The following is a 19,235-nucleotide window of genomic DNA, read 5'->3' as shown; positions in this document are numbered from 1 at the left end:
ATAAAGAAACTGAAGCAAAGAGAGTTTATAACTTGCCCATGATTACACAGGTAACAGTTTGGAAAAACCAGGATTCAAATTCAAGTTTAGCTGATTACAAAGTTAGAGCTCCACATTCCATATGGCAGAGTGATTAAGTTACTGAACCAATATGACACAACTAATTAAAAACAGAATTACTATGAGAAGACACAGCCCTTTCCATACTTCAGTTCTATGTTCATTTCCAGTATCAAAGTAAGACAAAAATCAAAAAGCTTTTCTTAAATCTACAAATCATGTTAAAAGTGAAAAATCCATCAAAGTTCAACTTACATAACATTGTCAAAATTGCAAAATTATAGAGATGGTTGCCAGCTGTTGGGAATGGTGGGAGGAGAAAGGAAGGAGTGGAATCTTTGTGATGGCAGAACAGATCCTGATTAGGACTGTGGTGACACAAAGCTACACCTGCGATAAGATGTGACAGAAGTGTACACATCCTGTACCAACATCCCAGGCCTGGGCGCTGATGCTGCACTGGAGTTCTATACATACCTACTGGGGATGTGAGTGAAAGGTACATGGGAACACTCTTCCTGCTGCTGCTGCTAAGTCACTTCGGTTGTGTCCGACTCTGTGGGACTCCATAGACGGTAGCCCACCAGGCTCCCCCGTCCCTGGGATTCTCCAGGCAAGAACACTGGAGTGGGTTGTCATTTCCTCCTCCAATGCATGAAAGTGAAAAGTGAAAGTGAAGATGCTCAGTCATATCCGACTCTTAGCGACCCCATGGACTGCAGCCTACCAGGTTCCTCCATCCATGGGATTTTCCAGGCAAGAGTACTGAAGTGGGGTGCCATTGCCTTCTCTGACACTCTTCCTATAAAACTAAAAAATTAAAAGTTGTTTTAAAGCAAAAGAAGAGGTTAACTGAATGGTGCATCACAGATAGACTATGGATAAGAAAGAAAGCCAGACATGAAAAAGTTGAACAAATGACAAATAGAGCCCCTCAGAAGAGAATGTAGAGGGACTTTCCTGGTGGTCCAGTGGCTAAGACTCTGCATTCTCAATGCAGGCGGCCCAGGTTCGATCCCTGGTTAGGGAACTATATTACATATGCCACAACTAAGATCCAGTGCAGCCAAATAAATAAATATTTTAAAAATAAATTTTAAAAAATATACTGCAAACAGCTGAAAAAATTACTGAAGAAATAATGCCATAGTTAATAAGCAATGAGATTCATATTCCTTTTTTTCTTTGTAATTTACTAGAAATATCTGGTGTGGGGTCATCCTTTTTGAGACATACTTAGCTGTGAAGCACACTACAAAAAAAAAAAAAAAAAATTCACCATCCTCACCAGAAAGGAAGTATTTCTCTGTGCCACTAATGTAAATAATATACATATTTCAAAACAGTTGAGTTTAATCCCCCTTATTCTACACATCTTTGCTCTGGAATATGAAAAAATAGTCCCATAAGCCAAATTACAACAATAATGTAAGTCATTGTGTTTAGTCCTTGAGTTTAACAAAATAGAAAGAAATTCATTGTATATGAAATCTGACACAAAAGAAACTGATGTAACAAAGCAGTGTCCATGGCAACTACAACTTAATATTTCAGTCCTCTTCAGCTGCAGTGGATTAAATAAAATGACAAGATGTTCCCTTTGAAAAGTAACCTGTTACCATGGAAACGTTTTAGTCTAAGAAGTAAACAGGGAATGGACAGAAAGGAGCAGGGAGCCTGCGACTGAATATCAAACAGGGAGAAGCATCTATGCAGAAGAGATGAGGCAGGGGTGCCTGGCCAGATGCAGGAAGCTCCTTGAGAAGAGCACGCTGGCTGTAAAAAAAAGAGCAGCCAGGACAACACCACGCCTTCCCCCCAAGAGAGGGATACAGTGAGGAAGGCCATGGTCTGTGAATGTTTGCTTAAGACCCCCAAATATCTCTGTGTGATCATGGTGACTGCTTAAGACAAGAATCTGCATCTACAGGGAAAGAGGGACAAGGATCTGCAGTCATGGGGAGAAGACACAAGCTGGTAGAACAGAGGCCTTTGACAGGCAGCCTGCGTGGCTACTTTCCATCACAATCCATACCCAGAATATAACGCCATGGCCTCCCCCTGGCACATTCCCCAGAGGCTGGGACCGGTAACTCTCAAGTCAGACCCTGCTCTGTGGCTGGTGCTATGAATGAATGAAATCACAGTGCCATCTTCCTTTATCCATCCTTCATATCAGAATGCTTGGACAGTAGATCATTCTCATCTTTTCTGGAGGGTGTCAAGCTGAACAGGAAGACTGACATGAAATCAACAGAAAAAAGACTAGAATCTCTAGCTACTAGCTCATTCAGAAAGTGATGACAGAGATAGACTATGGGTCCAGAATGAAATACATCAAATTTTAGGAAATCAAAAGACAATTTACCAGAATCACTCCTTCTCAGAAAGGTGGTAGGCAGGACTGAAAAAGGACTGATAAGAAGGAAGACTACAACAGCATGGTGGGTGTCTCAGATTTCTTCAGCATGGACACGTATTTCTAAAGCAGTCTTTCCAATAAGTCTGAAATTTCTTTGAAGTCTGACATAGTTTCTTTTAAAAAAATGTAAATTTTATATTCTTGTTGTTGTTTTTGTTGTTGTTCAGTTGCTACATCACGTCTGACTCTTTGCCGCCCTGAAGACTGCAGCACGCCAAGTTTCCCCGTCCTTCACCATCTCCCAGAGTCTGCTCAAACTCATGACCATTGTGTTGATGATGCCATCCAATCATCTCATCCTCTGCCAATCCCTTCTCCTTCTGCCCTCGATCTTTCCCAGCATCAGGATCTTTTCCAATGAGTTGGCTCTTCACGTCAGATAGTCAAAGTATTGGAGCTTCAGCTTCAGTATCAATCCTTCCAATGAACATTCAGGGTGGATTTCCTTTAGGATTGACTGGTTGGGTCTCCTTGCAGTCCAAGAGACTCTCAAGAGTCTTCTCCAGCACCACAATTTGAAAACATCAATTCTTCAGTGCTCAGTCTTCTTTATGTCCAACTCTCACATCTGTACACAACTACTGAAAAAACCATAGCTTTGACTGCTGCTGCTGCTAAATCGCGTCAGTCGTGTCCGACTCTGTGTGACCCCATAGACGGCAGCCCACCGGGCTCCACTGTCCCTGGGATTCTCCAGGCAAGAACACTAGAGTGGGTTGCTATTTCCTTCTCCAACGCATCAAAGTGAAAAGTGAATTTTGAAGTCGCTCAGTCATGTCCGACTCTCCGCAACCCCATGGACTGCAGCCCACCAGGCTCCTCCGTCCATGGGATTTTCCAGGCAAGAGTACTGGAGTGGGGTGCCATAGACAGACCTTTTTCGGCAAAGTGATGTCTGCTTTTAGTACTCTGTCCAGGTTTGTCACTTTTTTCACTCTCCTCTTTCACCTTTATTTATATTCTACTCCATAACATATTACCATTCAGTGCAAGATCCAAAAACGTGAGTAAAATCATTGTGCTCTGCGTGTCCCCAGGATGCCTCATGATTTGAGTGCCCTCACTGTCTGGAGCGAAGACTTGTTAGACACACCTGAGTCCAGATGCCTGGGTGCCGGGGGGAGTACAGACTTTAGAGTCAAATGAAGCTGGACTGAAATTTCACTATCAAGGTTCTGTCAGCTCTAAGTGTAATCTTGAGGACACAATTCAATCTCTCTGAGCCCATCTCTGAAATCAAATTCATAAAGGCTACTTTGCAAGGCTGCTATGAAAATGAAAGATGATCCATGAAAAGAAGTTGATACATGTCTGTCACACAGGAGTCAGGACTATTATTAGCTGCAAGCACTGGCAAGTGTGAGAAAGGGAGGCAGTTCCTTTATTAGGGGTTCCCAAAGCATCGCTGACCTCTCCCTCAGTCTCTGTCACAGTCAGGATTTTATATTTCACTTGTGTAATTATTTCTCTCGATGGCTATCCTGACTGAAAGCACCATGTGGGTAGGAACCAAGTCTGATTTTAGCTCAACTACTACTTTCCAGAGCCTTTGGCAGTCACTAAATTTCATTTTATTAGAAAGTTTATTAAATAAAACTTTATTAAATATTTACTTTATGTAAAATTAAAAATTTATTTTAATAAGTGACTCCAATATTCTAACTCAACTATCATTTAGCCATGAAAGTGCAAGTGTTAGTTGCTCAGTTGTGTTTGATTTTTTGTAACCCCATGGACTACATAGTCCACCAGGCTCCTCTATCCATGGGATTCTTCAGGCAAGAATACCCGAATGGGTAGTCATTTCCTTCTGCAGTGGATATTCCTGACCCAGGGATTGAACCTGTCTCTAGGCAGATTCTTTACTGTCTGAGCCACTAGGGGAGCCCTCATTTAGCCACTAAATAGCAACTCAGTGCTTCACTGAAAGTTAAAATTCATTTGTGAGAGTATACTCCCCTCCCAAGCAAATTAATCTAAGACAGGCTTGATAAACTTTCCAGAAGGAACAAAAATCAGGATTCATTCAAAGTAAATTAGTCAACATTTGGAAGAGTTAACATTTCCAATCCATACACAAATGCAAAGGTCAAGACAGGAATTCATTAAAATCCAGAATCATAGTATTTGAAATTTTCTCTGATGGAAGCTTCCTAAGAGGCCTCCCCCCCGATCCCAGCCTTCTTAGCTGAACAGAAGAAACCAAGGTGGAAGAGATAAAGGTGCTCTTTTGAGGGGTCCCAGTGAGTTAAGTACAAAGGACCTCAAGCCGCTCTTTTTTAATAGATTCCCCGTAAATATAATTTGAAATCTAGAACCGAGAATTTAGGCACTGGCTAAGGGAATAAGAAGAATTTCCATGCTGATAACAAGATGCAGTAAAATATGGCCTCCACACAATAATATGAATATCAGGAAAAAACTGGTAAAAAAATTTTTTTAAATAACACGTGAGACAGTGCTACATTCAAAATGGATAACCAATAAGGATCTACTATATAGCATAAGAAACTCTACTCAAATGTTGGGTAGTAGGCTGGATGGGAGGGGAGTTTGGGGGAAAATGGATAACATATATATGTAGAGCTGAGTCCTTTCCCTGCACATCTGAAACTACCTCAACATTGTTCATCAGTTATGCCCCAAGACAAAGTAAAAAGTTTAAAGTCTGGGGGGAAAAAAGGGATTAGAATACTAAGAAATGGGAAAAACATAATCCCAGAATAGTATCAGTTATTTTTTAATGGAATAAACTATGAGGAAAAAAAAAAATGAGTGAGAAAGGATCTAGTTTCAAATCACTACCAGGACCTTGTTCCACTGTCTAAAGTTCTTCTTTGTCTGTCCCTCCCCCGTCCCCCACCAGGCAGCGTGGCTGTCCACAGCATCGCCTCCACCCTACCTCAGGCTCCTCGTGGGTTCTACTGTCATCACCTGCTGTGATAATGTGAAGCAAACAGTTGTAAGGACCACACTCAACACACACTCAACACAAACATACATACATACATATACACACACACCCACAACACGCACATGGCAGTTCAGAAAACAACTTTATTTTAAAATCCCACCATAATTTATAATGAGTAGTATTCAAAGATTAAGCCTATTTCCTAACCAAAAATGTTGCTGGCTTTCCATACACTGATATCAAACTATAATATGTAGGAACAGAGTGTCCCCAGAAAAAGAGAGACTTTGGACCAAAGAAAGTGTGTCTACAACACCCATCTGAATGTCTCTCTCTTCCTCCTGGGAAGTCTCTAGAAAATGCTGTTTTTTAGAAAAGGACCACCCCCTTGCTCCTGGCCACTGCAGTGGTGTGACTCTGGGGAGGGAGAGGCGACAGTGTTGGCGACCCAAGTATTAGCCTTCACATGCCCCTCCCTCTCCATTAGAGAAAGTGGTCAGAAAAGAACACTGCGAACTACTGCATGCGCCAAATGCTACATGACATGGAAGTAGAGCCTTTTTTAAAACTTTGAGAAAAACATTAACACCTAAAGAGCCTGGCCAAACATATTGGTCATTAATTTAATTACCATAATTGCTAACACAATTCCTAAGATGGTCTTAATCGAACATATTGACCAACAACTACAGATGTTGTTAAGCTAACCACACCTACACAAGATTGGAGACTTGAACTTTGAATTAATAACAAAAATACACTGAGCAATTATGTGTCAAGCACTTTCATATGGCTTGCTTCCAATCTTTATAACAACTATGAGGAATATTTACCCCCATCACCCATGAGAAAACAGAAGTTCAGTTTGACAAATGTCACTTACTAAGTAGAATTTGAATCATATCATTCAGCTCCAGATGGACTTATCTCTCTTACCACAGATGCCACTCATTTAATTCAGCATATTCATGCCAGAAGCCCATCTCAGGCACTCTACAGTCCAGTAAGAAAGACAATCAATCAAAGAGTCACAAGCAAACGTATAGTTCAGAGAACTCTGATAGAAAGTCCAATTATCCCAACTGAATTAAAATGAACTTTTTTAGTTTAAATCCAAAGTTTCACAGAGCTTAAAGAGATTCAATTCATTTTCTTTCAGATTTGCTTTAAAGATATATTCAAGAACCTGACTCCTTGCCTGTCACAAACTGCTGAAGGCAGATGACCATCAGTTTGGGAGAAGATTCACAAACACACGCATAATTTCAAATCTCCCTTTTGCCCATACTGTTCTTTTTACTCTGTCGGACATGATGTTTTACATCTTTAGAATGAATGTTTTTCTGTTTGAAGGACAACTCAGTTCAGTAATGACCAAAATATAAAATGAAAAATTAATTCAGAAGGAAAAAGGATCAGGACCAAAAAATGACTGAAGACTCACAGACACGGTAGATATCAGGTCGCAGGTGTCAGGTTCTTTCGATTAATTCTTAGGCTAACACAACAGAATCTAGCAAGTGGCCAAGGGCAGCAATCTATCGTAAGCAGATTCTCAGGCTCTGCAAAATTTATGTTGACAGAGGAACACTTAAATGTAAGGATCAACCTCAGACTCTGATTCAAGATGCTGACGTGATGACAAGAAAAGCTAGTAACATGGTAATATTTGGGGGAGCTTTTACTTTCACGTTCTTCTGGAAACATACGGTGTCTTCCCCAGCATCCCTGATATGCAGCAGGACGGGAACAGTAAGTCACAATGCAACTCACCAGCCTCCTTTCCAAGTCCACACCACCCGGGGCTGAGACAATATTCCCAACAAGGGACAACTCCCCATGTGCTGCACCTTCACCTCCACCTCCACCACCACCAGACAAGCCTCAGAGCAGAAGGTAGCTGGTCAGCAAGTAATCTCCCAAAAGTATTTTCCCAAGACGGGAACATGTGGCACAAATGCACAGCACGTAAAATAGTGCTCTAATGACTTACTTCAGTGGACTGGAAACAGAAATTCGACTGTTAACAATAGAGGGTCCGCACAGATCCCAGTAGTTACTACAAGACCTCGTGGTCTAATGAGCTGGCCACACGCGAGCTCCACAGACCAGCAGCCAGCCGAGTGGGAGGACCCAGCCAGAGGTGGCCCGGCTACCCCTATAGCTTCTTGTACACATCTGATCTGCTGAAGGTAAAAAAAATTTAAGGAGAATTAAACAACCTATGACAGAAAGGCAGTTCCACAACTGTTTTCTTAACAAGTGTTCCTCTAACTCAAACAGTGGATTTTCTGAAATGAGGCAGAAACTTGAGTCCTGCAGGGCTCCCACATGTGAAAGCAAGGCTGAAGCATCCAGCTCCTCCAGACTCAAGAACGGAGGACTCCACACTCACAGGAGAGGTGAGAATGGAAGAGTAGAGGTGCTTCTAAGAGAATTGAAAGACAGCAAATTCCAGAAGCAGTGCTACCTGGGATGGGGAAAGGTCAAACTGGCCATCGGCCCCCAATTACCAAAAGCAATGACAGCCCTCAAAGGAATGGGAAAAGAGAGTTAAAAACGGCAGGTAATTGCAATAACCTTAAATCATCCCTGTGTAATTCACCTCCTTAATCACAACCCCAAAATGAAACTGCTAGGAGCCAGGTTATACCTCAATATTTTTGTTGACTGGAACGTACTGTCAGCCTTCCTAACCTACCACCCAAACCAGGGCCTCCTCACATAGGTATTAACCATGCACAGCTCCGCGCTCACACAGGAGGAGCTCACAGGGAGAATTCCTCCATCACTGATGTACAGGACACTCTTCCCGGTCCTGTGAGAGTCTCTCATCTGCACAGTCTTCTCTGTCGTATGCTTCCTGTCATCCTCACAAAGGCACAAAACTTAAGTGTCACTTCAAAATTTTTTCCAACTTCTATCAGAAGGAAAAAGAGAAGAAACAAAAAGGGACAACTGATAAAATTCAAAAACTTCTTATCTACTTGGGTCAGAATTCAACTTGTCCTGTATCTGCTTATCATGACTGGCTCCCTAAGTCAACAACAGTGAGAGCCATCCACCTGAGCCTGGTCTGCAAACAGGACGCACAGAAAGCACAGCCGCTCCTCAGAGGAAAGGCTGGTGCCCAGGGCTGTCAAAGAGGGAGCACAAGGCCCGGCCTTGTCGATGCTTCCACCCTCTCAGGCAGTGACTCCTCCTGTCACTCCTTTCCTACAGAATTCGAAAGTCACATGACAAAATACACATACAGGACAAATGCCATCTTTTCCGAAAACAAAGATTACAAACAAAAAACCTGGAACCTCAATTTCTAACACAAATGTCACTGAATATGATTTTTTTTTAATTGCCAAGAAATTTTCCACCAGCTCCAAAAGAAAGAATGGATTGCTTCCTTTGAAAGCAACAGAAAATACCATGCCATAACCATTCATTTCTTTAAAAATCCATTTTAAGCTGATACTGTTGCAACCACAATCTAAAACCTGCATATGTCAAAATGTATGCACTATTTCAGACTTTGGGAAAAGATCGCAAGAATTATAATTTGCTCTGGCAAACAGGCTCTCAATCAAAACAAGTTCCACCCACCTTCAAAGCAACCAATAGCTGCCCACCTACTACCCTCCCTAAAACATCCAAACAGAGCGGCTCTTGGGCCCAGGCGTCCCCACCAGCCACACACAGCCTGGCAGCCTGCAGGTCTGCTCTGCAGGTGCCGAAGGAGAACGGGCTCCGCAGCAGGGACCCAATGAGGCTCGCTTTAAATCGGCACCAGAGAGGAAGGGGTGAGGGAAAGGGAAAGAGGACAGAGATCTACGACACTCTACATCTGCTTCGTGCGTCTCTGAGCAGACCCCACTCTCATCTCTGATCTCACACTCTGCTCTACCACCTACACAGCCAGCCGAGGCTGAATGCAAGGCTCTCAGAAACATGCACTAGGAATGATGAGATGATTCATACACATCCTCAGAAGTGAGAGACGACAGCCCAAACCATCACACTCCTTCGGGGAGGCCAGAGAGAGAACGCCTACCTGCAGGGGCTGAAGGGATCATCCATGACTAAGAGAGGCTCTGGTGAGTCTAGCTGTGTCCCTGCACCTCCACTTACTGTGGAAACTCTGCCCTTTTCTACTCTCACAACTCAAAATGGAGGCACATGCGGTCTGAGAGCCCTCGCGGAGCTCGCACTGAGCTTGTGCTATGACCTAAGCCTTCACGCAGAACGCAGAAACTTCCCCCTCACACTGACAGGACTGAGCATGTGCTGTGACCCTCCCTCATCCATACACTGTCTCTCCACGCAATCAATCTCAACCCTGCTGTTTCCGTAAATAAAGCCCAGCCAACAGACTGCAGCTTCTCCCGCATACCAAGCTAGTGTGAAGGGAAGTGGGGCCGCGGAAAGGGGATCCCAGACAGCCAACTCCAGGGGCCTCGCCGGCCTGCCACCCACAGGCTGCAGACAAACACCCTGCGCTGTCTAGACAACAGCAAGTTCTGTTTGGTCTTTTTTTTTTCTCAAAGATAAATTATGGTTTTAAATAGCAAGATGAAGAAACAGAGTTAAAAAGCACAGAATGCATGATTATACATGAGACTAATGAACAGAATATTGGCATCTACCTAAAAACAGAGTGGCGGCTACATAAGGGAAAGAACCCCACAAATTTCTCGTGGAAGACTGTAAACGTTTGGGGAAAGGATATACAAGCAGTTCTGGCCAAGTTCTGGAGTACTGGGTATCATCACAGCCACAGGCACAGAGTGGACAGTATAGCTGCAGAGCGGCTCAACAATACTGGATTTTATACAAAGAGTATAAGCTCCCTTAGATAAGAAGTTCTAAAATTGCCTAAGTAAGACATAAAACATCTAAAGTGATACAAACCCAACCAGGGGTGCTTAGCAAAAGGAATGTACCGCTAACAATAAAAACACCACGAAGGTTCAAATCAAGAGGCCAATGAACACCCAGGCACCTAAAAAATCTCAGTTTAGGTCTCTTGATTCAGAACTGGAGGCAACTCTTTGGAACACTGCCCATGAAGCAAAATTCATGTAAAAATTTAATCAGAAGCAATTTCTAAAGTCGCATAGACATACTGAGCACTAAAAAGTATCCAAGTCTGTACCAGCCCAGACATTTTTTGTTAAAATCCTGAAAAACACATTTTATGCCCTCACCCTTGACCTCCACTTTCAACAAAAGAAAAGCTGGGCTGTCAGCCATATAAGAAATCCTAGTTCTGGATGTGTATGTGGGCTTAGTTTCCATTTGTAAACTTAAAAAGAAAAGGAACACCATGAAACTCCCCCAAATTTATAAAGGACTAGAGAAGGTAGGAAAGAACCGTGCCAATTCTGTTTGCCATTAATGTAATTGAGTGTGGAAAAATTAAAAGCTGCTTAAAAGGATATACAGGGTCTTCAAGATTCCCAAAGTAAACGCAGGATCCATTGCATTTCCTTGGATCTCCTGTTTATGCTTTCAGATAAACTGAACTGAGACTAAGATTAAATGAAAAACTCTTGTCATGCTAAAAAAAATTGTAACACTAGACTTCACTTAAACAAGTTTTACCTTTGACCTACAATGTGAAACAAGTATCTACAGGTTGGAAGATCATCTTCCCTACTGGTATGAAAGGTAACATGTCCCCAAAAGTGTGTGACTAGAAACTGCCTAGAGAAAAAAAAGCTCTCTAAACATAAGAGCAACTGAATTAAAACCCAGCTGTGCATTTAGTCTCTAAGTCATGTTCAACTCTTTGCAACTCCAAGCCTGCCAGGCATCTCTGTCCATGGAATTTTCCAGGCAAGAATATTAGAGTGGGTAGCCATTCCCTTCTCCACAGGATCTTCCCAAATCAAGGATGGAACCCAGGTCCCCTGCACTGCAGGCAGATTCTTTACTGACTGAACCACAAGAGAAGCCCCATAAAAGCTCCTAAATTGCTTGAAGAAATCAAATAAAATAACAATTTAATAAATTTATCATTACCCTGAAAAACCATGGGAACCATTCCACAGACCATAGCACAAACCTCAAACTGAGTCCGCTGAAGACCCAGCTCTAAGTTCAATCCAACCTCAGAATATGGGGTCAGCCCTCCTCCTCAACGGAGAAAATTAAGGAGCCCTGAGACCTGAAAAGTAAGTAAGCTAATGCACCCCTTATAACCACACATTCCAATTCTAGAAATGGTCCTGATTTCCACTGACCAAGCATGGTCCTATGCTGAGGACACCTTGGAACTCTGCTCAGTCCTTACGGGCCTCCAAGACCCAGGACTTATTTTCTCCCCCAGCTGTCTTGAACACTGAATGTGAAAGTTGCTTTGTTGTGTTCAACTCTTTGCGACTCCGTGGACTATACAGTCCATGGAATTCTCCAGGCCAGGATACTGGAGTGGGTAGCCTTTCCCTTATCCAGGGGATCTTCCCAATCCAGGGATCAACCCAGGTCTCTCGCACTGCAGGTGGATCTTTACCAGCTGAGCCACAAGGGAAGCCCAAGAACACTGGAGTGAGTAGTCTATCCCTTCTCCAGTGGATCCTCCCAAGCCAGGAATCGAACCCAGGTCTCCTGCACTGCAGGCGGATTCTTTACCAACTGAGCTCTCAGGGAAGTCCTACTAGATGCTTCCTCACTCCTGCCAACCTGCCTGGACCTCAACTTCTGCCACCATGCTTCTCTAACTCGTCATCTGGCTGCCTGCAGAGCTATTCACGTAACTTGCACAACAGACGCCCAAGCGCTGGGTCTTCCCAGAAGCCCTGTGACCTTGGTACCTCTACACTGTCTCCGGATCCCAGACCTCCTAGTCCTCTCTCCTCCAATTAATCCCTAGTGATCAATAGGTCAAAGATGAACACTTCTAAACAGATTAAAGGGGCGCCAAGCAGGTGAAATGCACATATTACACTAATAGATTCTTTCTAAAACTAAAAAGGTTTATTAGATAAAAACTGACTGAATAATCACTCTGTCCACCATAATTCTAATTTTTGGTGAGCAGAAAATTTACATTTATCAAAGGTAAAGTAAGAGCTATAATATGGAAATTTCTTAGACTTTAAAGTGCTTGGTACTCTCCAGAAATAGAAAAATGTCTTATTTACAAACAAGAAGTTAAAAAGCAAGAAACAGGAATGAAAAGTTAATATTAAGGAAACTCCAAAGAAAAATACTCACTGGAAGAAAGATACCCTATTTGACATTTAGTCAGTACTACTGATTAAAGTACTGAAGAGTACTACTACTACTCTTCAATACTGTAGTACTACTACTCTTCCTTTTAAGAGATGAGAAGGTTTCAGAAACAGCTTGTTTAAAATTTTATTCTGAAGTCATCCCTGGTGTGTGGAAATGGACCTGAGTTTCATATTTATGTTGATCTTTTAGCCAGCATACATGCTGGTTTATCTTACCACATCTAATCATTAGTTCACAGATTTTCCTCTGGTAAAAATACTGCATCATTTTAATAAAAGTTCATTTCTTCATTCCCAATCCTCACATAGCTTCTTTTTCATGTCTTAATGGTGATGGGAGTCTTTCTGTTGTTTCTGATTTTAGACAAAATACTTCCAACACTTCACCTTTAAGGGTGGTGTCTGCAGTAGGTTTTCAGTAACTATTCTGTCAGGATGAGGGAGCTGCATTCTACAGTTGACTTGCTAAGAGGTACCCCCGTCCCTGTACCCACACACACTGAATGGGTGTTGAATTTCATCAAGTGCTTTTTCTCCATCAAGATGACTGTATATTTTTTCTTCTTTAATATGTTAAAAAAAAATAGTAGAGTATGCTACGGATAAATTATTGAACTATCTGTGTATTCTATAAACCCAACTTGAGTATTTTTTAATGCTTTGCCAGATTCCGTTTCCCCACATTTTATTTAAGCATTTTACATGCATGTTTGTGATCTATAAATCTTACTTTTTTATCTGGTTTTAGAATAAAGGTTTTACCTGTCTCATAAAATAACTTGGGGAACCTACACCATTTTTCTCCATTCTCTAGAAGGCTGGTAGAATTCACCTGTAAAGCATGAGTTTAATTTTTTTTCTTGTTGTCCTAGTGAGAACAAAAGGAGAAGTTCTGTACAAATTATGAAAACTGCCTTTAAAAGGAGAAGGCATGCATTTCTTACCTACTTCTTCTTTCTTCCAGCCTTAAATCTGGGTGTTACAGCTACCATTCCATCACCACCTTGAGCACAAACTAACAGCTAAAGTTAAGGATCACAGAGGTGATGCAGAGCCTCATACCAGCCTACGACTGCTTCCTTTCAGACTTTGCTTACATAAAAATTAAATTTCTATTTTGTTTAAGCCTAGTATACAGTCTCTTTCTGACAGTTCTAGCAATGACATTCTTACCATTTATCTGATTCAAGTTGATGACACACAGTTTCTTCCAACATTCTGTAATTTTTGACAGTAAGCTCAGCAGTCAAAGATATTTTACCTGTAGATAGTCTACATGTTTGAATTAGGGCATGTACTTCCCCCCAAATTGCCCATGCTTCTGTCAGGTGTCCAGGGTGGCTTTCTATATTATCGTCTCATGATGGGGTTCTTGTATTTTTCAAGAGTGCAAATCTCAAACGTCTTGGGAGCATGGAGAAGGCAATGGCACCCCACTCTAATACTCTTGCCTGGAAAATCCCATGAATGGAGGAGCCTAGTAGGCTGCAGTCTATGGGGTCACTAAGAGTCGGACACGACTAAGCGACTTCACTCTCACTTTTCACTTTCATGCATTGGAGAAGGAAATGGCAACCCATTCCAGTGTTCTTGCCTGGAGAATCCCAGGGATGGGGGAGCCTGGTGGGCTGCCGTCTATGGGGTCGCACAGAGTCAGACACGACTGAAGTGACTTAGCAGTCTTGGGAGCAAGGCCCAAAGTTACGAATTATAAGAGGACTTCTCGATCTCTTCCCCCTGTTCCTTTTTTGGTCTGGAGTCCCAAACCTAGACATGTTTCTCTGTCCTTTTCCTCTAGTCCCAGATATGTTAACTAGTTTATCCTTCCACCAAAAGAATAGACCTTTGATGACCCTAACTTCACACAGGCTCTCAGCTCCAACTTCCTAAACCCCTGAAATCAGAACCTCATCTCCTATACCCGCTGAGTGTCAAAACCAAAGATCTGCATGAAGATGAGCAAATGACTCAATTCTTCTCACTGCGACTCCTGAACTTTTCAGTTTCTCCTCATTCTTGTGAGCTCAGCTCTGCATTTAAAAGTTCTGTGGTATTTTATGCAGTATTTGAAGAAGATCACTGCAAAAGGGTTTTTGGAATGATCAAATCTGGGTTTTGGTCCTATTAAAGTTCTTCAGTAGGCTGTGTTTCCAAATACATATGCTGTCTCTCAACTGTCTCCAATTCCTGCCACCTCTGGTGAATGTTTTGAGAGCTCAAATGTGATGACACAGGAAAAGCAAACCAGAGAATATTTATATGCAGCTCCAGCTTTTTGTCCCCAAAAGCTGTACAAAGACCATGAGCCATTATGAGTAGAAAAGATGACTTCACTAAAACAGAAGTGAATTTTGAAATGTCTCAGATCCAAATTCACTGAAGTAAGGAAAATCCACTCACACTCACTTTTCAGCTGAAGTACAAATATTTATGTTGAAAAAGGATGGTCACAATGTTATTTGATCATGCTATTTAAACAATGAAAAAACCATAAATGTCCAATAATATGAATTGAATAGAAAAATTACAGCACATCCCTAGGATGGTATATACAAGGTGCTCGTCACAAATGTTTGTAAAATGTTTCATAACATGGAATTATGTTCTTAGCAGAAGAAGATGGACAAATAGAGGAATGTGTGATTACTTGTATATTATGTATAAACAACATATTAATTATAATCTTAATATACACACAAATACCTATACAAGCACAAAGATATATATTTAAGGAAAAACACAAATATGATTTATAGAATTACCATTATAACACTTTTGCTTCTTTAATTTTTGAATTTGTCAAGTTATTCTCTAGTAAGTACATGTTTTTCTTTATTAGAAAAACAAAGTTATTTCCCAAAACAGCCAGAAGAAAATATGTTGTATATGAATCAATCTATGATGAAACCATAGAAATTAACAGCACAAAGTTTTGAGTTAAACAGCATTGGGGTTTCCTGTTTACTAACTGTATGCCTTAGGCATCTATTTAATATAATATCAATTTTTCCTCATTTATAAAATAAAGATAATGCCAACCTAACTAAGCCTTTACAGGAACAAAATAATTAATCTAAGAGTAAGCACACACTGCGTGGCAGTAGGAGTCGTTATCCCACACACCTTGAACAGATGATATTACAAATTTTGATTCCTAGAGGTCACATTAAGAAATAGCAAATGATAAAACTACTAAAATTATAGCTCAAGAAGTCAAAATCCATCCATGTGTGAGAGAGAGCAGAGTCTGGGACAGGAAACTGGAAGTAAAGATAGGACACTGAGATGAAGTTTTCTACTGTTAAAGATGAGATAATTACAAATAAGGAAAAGCAAAAAAAAAAAAAAAAAAAAATTAGCAAGAACCTTGTGGTATTAGACTAGAAATGGAAAGTTTGGTATGAACTCATGGATGGACAGACAGACACACACAGACAGACACAGAAATGTAGATGTAAACACAGCATGCGTTACCTCCCTGACCCTCAGCCTCCGAGCCCTGTTCACTCTGGAGGTCTGAGAACATGACACAAAGCAGTGAACACATGGAGCACCTGATCCAGGTTCCTAAGTACTATTCACCAAAATGTGACCTCAAAGTGAATGACAGTAACAAATTATAACCTTAGACAGCAAGGAGAGCAAACCAGTCAATTCTAAAGGAAATCATCTCTGAATATTCACTGGAAGGACTGATGCAGAAGCTGAAGCTCCAATACTTCGCTCACCTGATGTGAGTTGACTCACTGGAGGAGACCTTGATGCTGTGAAAGACTGAGGACAAGAGGAGAAGGCAGTGGCAGAGGATAAGATGGTTAGATATCACCACCAACTCAATGGACATGAATTTGAGAAAACTCTGGGAGATATTGAAGGACAGAGGAGCCTGGCTGCTGCAGTCCACGGGGTTGCAAAGAGTCACAAAAGACATATCAACTGAACAACAATTACAACAGATTAATTGGCAACCATTAGTCCACCCTGATATAAGTAAATGAATAATTCAAACTATTATGAGGAAGAAGGTATCTACAGGGTCTCAAAGCAACTACCTTACAAAATGGTCATCAATTGTAAAAGGAAAAAGAGAAACTGTACAATTGCAAAACCTGGCAAATACCACCTTATTCAACAAATGAGAATGAACATTACCAGTAATGGGACAAACTAGAATTGTATAACACGACAGGATGTAGAAAAAAGAACACACATTTGCAGTGTCCCTGTCAAAGATATATGATGTAAATCTAATGAGAAGGAAACATCATCAATGCAAAGTGAGCAACAGTCTACAAAACAATTAGCTGATAATCTCCCAAAGCACCAACATCATGGTGAAGGAAGGAGAAACTTGTCCAATTGAAAGAGACTGAACAGACCTATGACAACTAACCACGTAATGCTACACTGGATTCCTTCTGCTACAGCCTTTTGTTTAGAAACTTCAGAAGGGTCTGAGAACTCCAGGGCAATAACGTTTCCTTGACAATTTCCTGATTCTGAAGGCAATACTGGGGTTATGTAAGAAAATGCCCTTGTTCACAGGAAATACACAGACTATTAGAGTGTGATATAGCCTCCTGGTGACAATTATTTTCAAATGGTTCAGTTAAACAGAGGTTTTCTACTGCACTTGCAACAGTTCTGTATGGTCAAGACTGTTTCCAAACAAAGTAAAATGAATCACGCAAGTAAAACACTCAGTACAGTGTCAGGTAAACAATATCGCTATGATTAATAACATGATTGTCACCATTGTGGGGAAGATTAAATACAAATTCTTGCAAGTGCCTCTGTTTATGATTACTACTAAATGTAAGGATAATAATACTTAAGCTTCAATATTGCTTAAAAAAAAAAAAAAAGAACCCTGCTTCCTGGAAAAAGATAAACAGAGAGGGCACAGGTGAATTCAGGTGATCTACTTGCTTTCTACCTGATTACCAAGAGATGACTCATGTTCAAGACACAAAGAACCAAGAATATAATCAGATGTTTCATGCTACAGCCAAAGTCTTGGAAGAGTCCACTGATGCTGGTATAAAACTGTATTACAGAGTGGGATTGCCCAGGGGCCAGCTGATACACAGAATGCTACATTTTAAATAACATGTTCGCCTTGCTGCTGCTGCTAAGTCGCTTCAGTCGTGTCCGACTCTGTGCGACCCCATAGACGGCAGCCCACCAGGCTCCCCCGTCCCTGGGATTCTCCAGGCAAGAACACTGGAGTGGGTTGCCATTTCCTTCTCCAATGCATGAAAGTGAAAAGTGAAAGTGAAGTCGCTCAGTCGTGTCTGACTCTTCGAGACCCCATGGACTGCAGCCTACCAGGCTCCTCTGTCCATGGGATTTTCCAGGCAAGAGTACTGGAGTGGGGTGCCATCGCCTTACTATCCCCTTTTCCTTACTATTCCTAAGCACACCTTAGAGACCCAAGGTATTCTTATTTAGCAAGGGGAAACAAAGGGACTGGATCCTGGGAAAATCCATGCTTAATAATTTAAGAATAAAGGCACCTCTTTCATATGGCCACTCTGCAAACTTATTCTTCCTAGGACCCCACTCACTATTTCCTCCTTCCCCTCCTAACTCACTGGTCTGAGGCAGAAAGGTAAGAAAAACTTTTCCAAGAAATGAAAGGTATAGACTCAGAAAAGGTCAAAATTCTCACACACGCTCACACACACACACGGCACTGGCCAACAGGTTGAACCTACAGAGGTGGGGCGATGGGAAGATGAGGGAAAGAACAAATATTCAATAATCCCCACCCCGAGCTACATGGAGAACACTCTCATTTGCTATAAAAAGCCCAAATCGCTGTCAGTATTTTTTTTTCCAATTTTGCCTCGCAAATTTTTCAATAAAATATTCTGACTGTAGAAATGTATTATTTCACATCAACATCACTCACATACTTACTGTAACTGTTCAGTCAGTTTCATCATGGTCAACGAAGGAATTTACCATACATTTTTAGCAACTGTATGTTTTCAAAGATTTTATCATATTCCAAGGAGAGGAAAGAATCCCCAGTGCTTGGACGTCTACATGTCAGCAAAATCAATCTCACAGTTAACAATCTACCTGGTAGAAGGAAGACTTCTTAGGAAGTAGCTCATGTTTTGCTTTTGGATTTAACATTTTACAGGGTTTTTAAAAAGATATTTCTCAATCTTTTCTTCAAAAGAAAATTTATAATTATTTTTGCAATTCCTGAGAAGCAACTAAAAATCTTGACAGTTTACAAAAGCTACCCTGTTTTTGTTTTCCCCATTTTACTAAAGCTGAAAACAGTCCAGGAAGTACAGCCTTTACCTATGGACACAAAGATGAAGTGGCAGCACAGATCAGAACCCAGGCTGCCTGGGTCCAAAAGGGGAGATCTTTCCAGGTTGCTGGTCTTAACAAAATGATCAAGCAGTCAGATTAAATGTTCATGAGGTACTAGACAAACAAACAACAAGGACAAGAAATGGACGGATGGAACTAGGTCTCTACGGCCTGGCTCTTTTTCTAAGCAAGGATCAATCCTACTTTAGTTCAACCAAGGATATTTGTGTTTTGGCCAAATACATATATACGGGCTGCTGCTACTGCTAAGTCACTT

At 41.3% G+C, this 19,235-nt stretch overlaps 1 protein-coding gene and 1 non-coding gene across 7 annotated transcripts in view; one reads left to right on the top strand and one right to left on the bottom strand.

The window, feature by feature from the left end:
* Nucleotides 1-19,235, bottom strand: part of RERE (arginine-glutamic acid dipeptide repeats) — a 409,996-nt gene that overhangs the window by 130,658 nt on the left and 260,103 nt on the right. Inside the window, exon 1 of one of the 6 annotated variants that reach the window (XM_055582405.1) lies at nt 9,442-9,864. The exons of the other annotated variants lie outside the window; for them this stretch is intronic. Coding sequence (XP_055438380.1) covers nt 9,442-9,467 — 26 coding nt within the window. The 5' untranslated portion in view covers nt 9,468-9,864. Of the gene's footprint in view, nt 1-9,441; nt 9,865-19,235 lie in introns of those variants that run through there. 6 annotated transcript variants of the gene reach the window in all.
* On the top strand, nt 1,018-1,090 carry TRNAE-CUC (transfer RNA glutamic acid (anticodon CUC)). The gene has a single exon. It is a non-coding gene; the product is annotated as a tRNA-Glu (tRNA).

This window comes from Bubalus kerabau, chromosome 5 (genome assembly GCF_029407905.1).
Source record: "Bubalus kerabau isolate K-KA32 ecotype Philippines breed swamp buffalo chromosome 5, PCC_UOA_SB_1v2, whole genome shotgun sequence".
NCBI lineage: Eukaryota > Metazoa > Chordata > Mammalia > Artiodactyla > Bovidae > Bubalus > Bubalus kerabau.
This window is presented reverse-complemented; position numbering and strand designations above follow the sequence as displayed.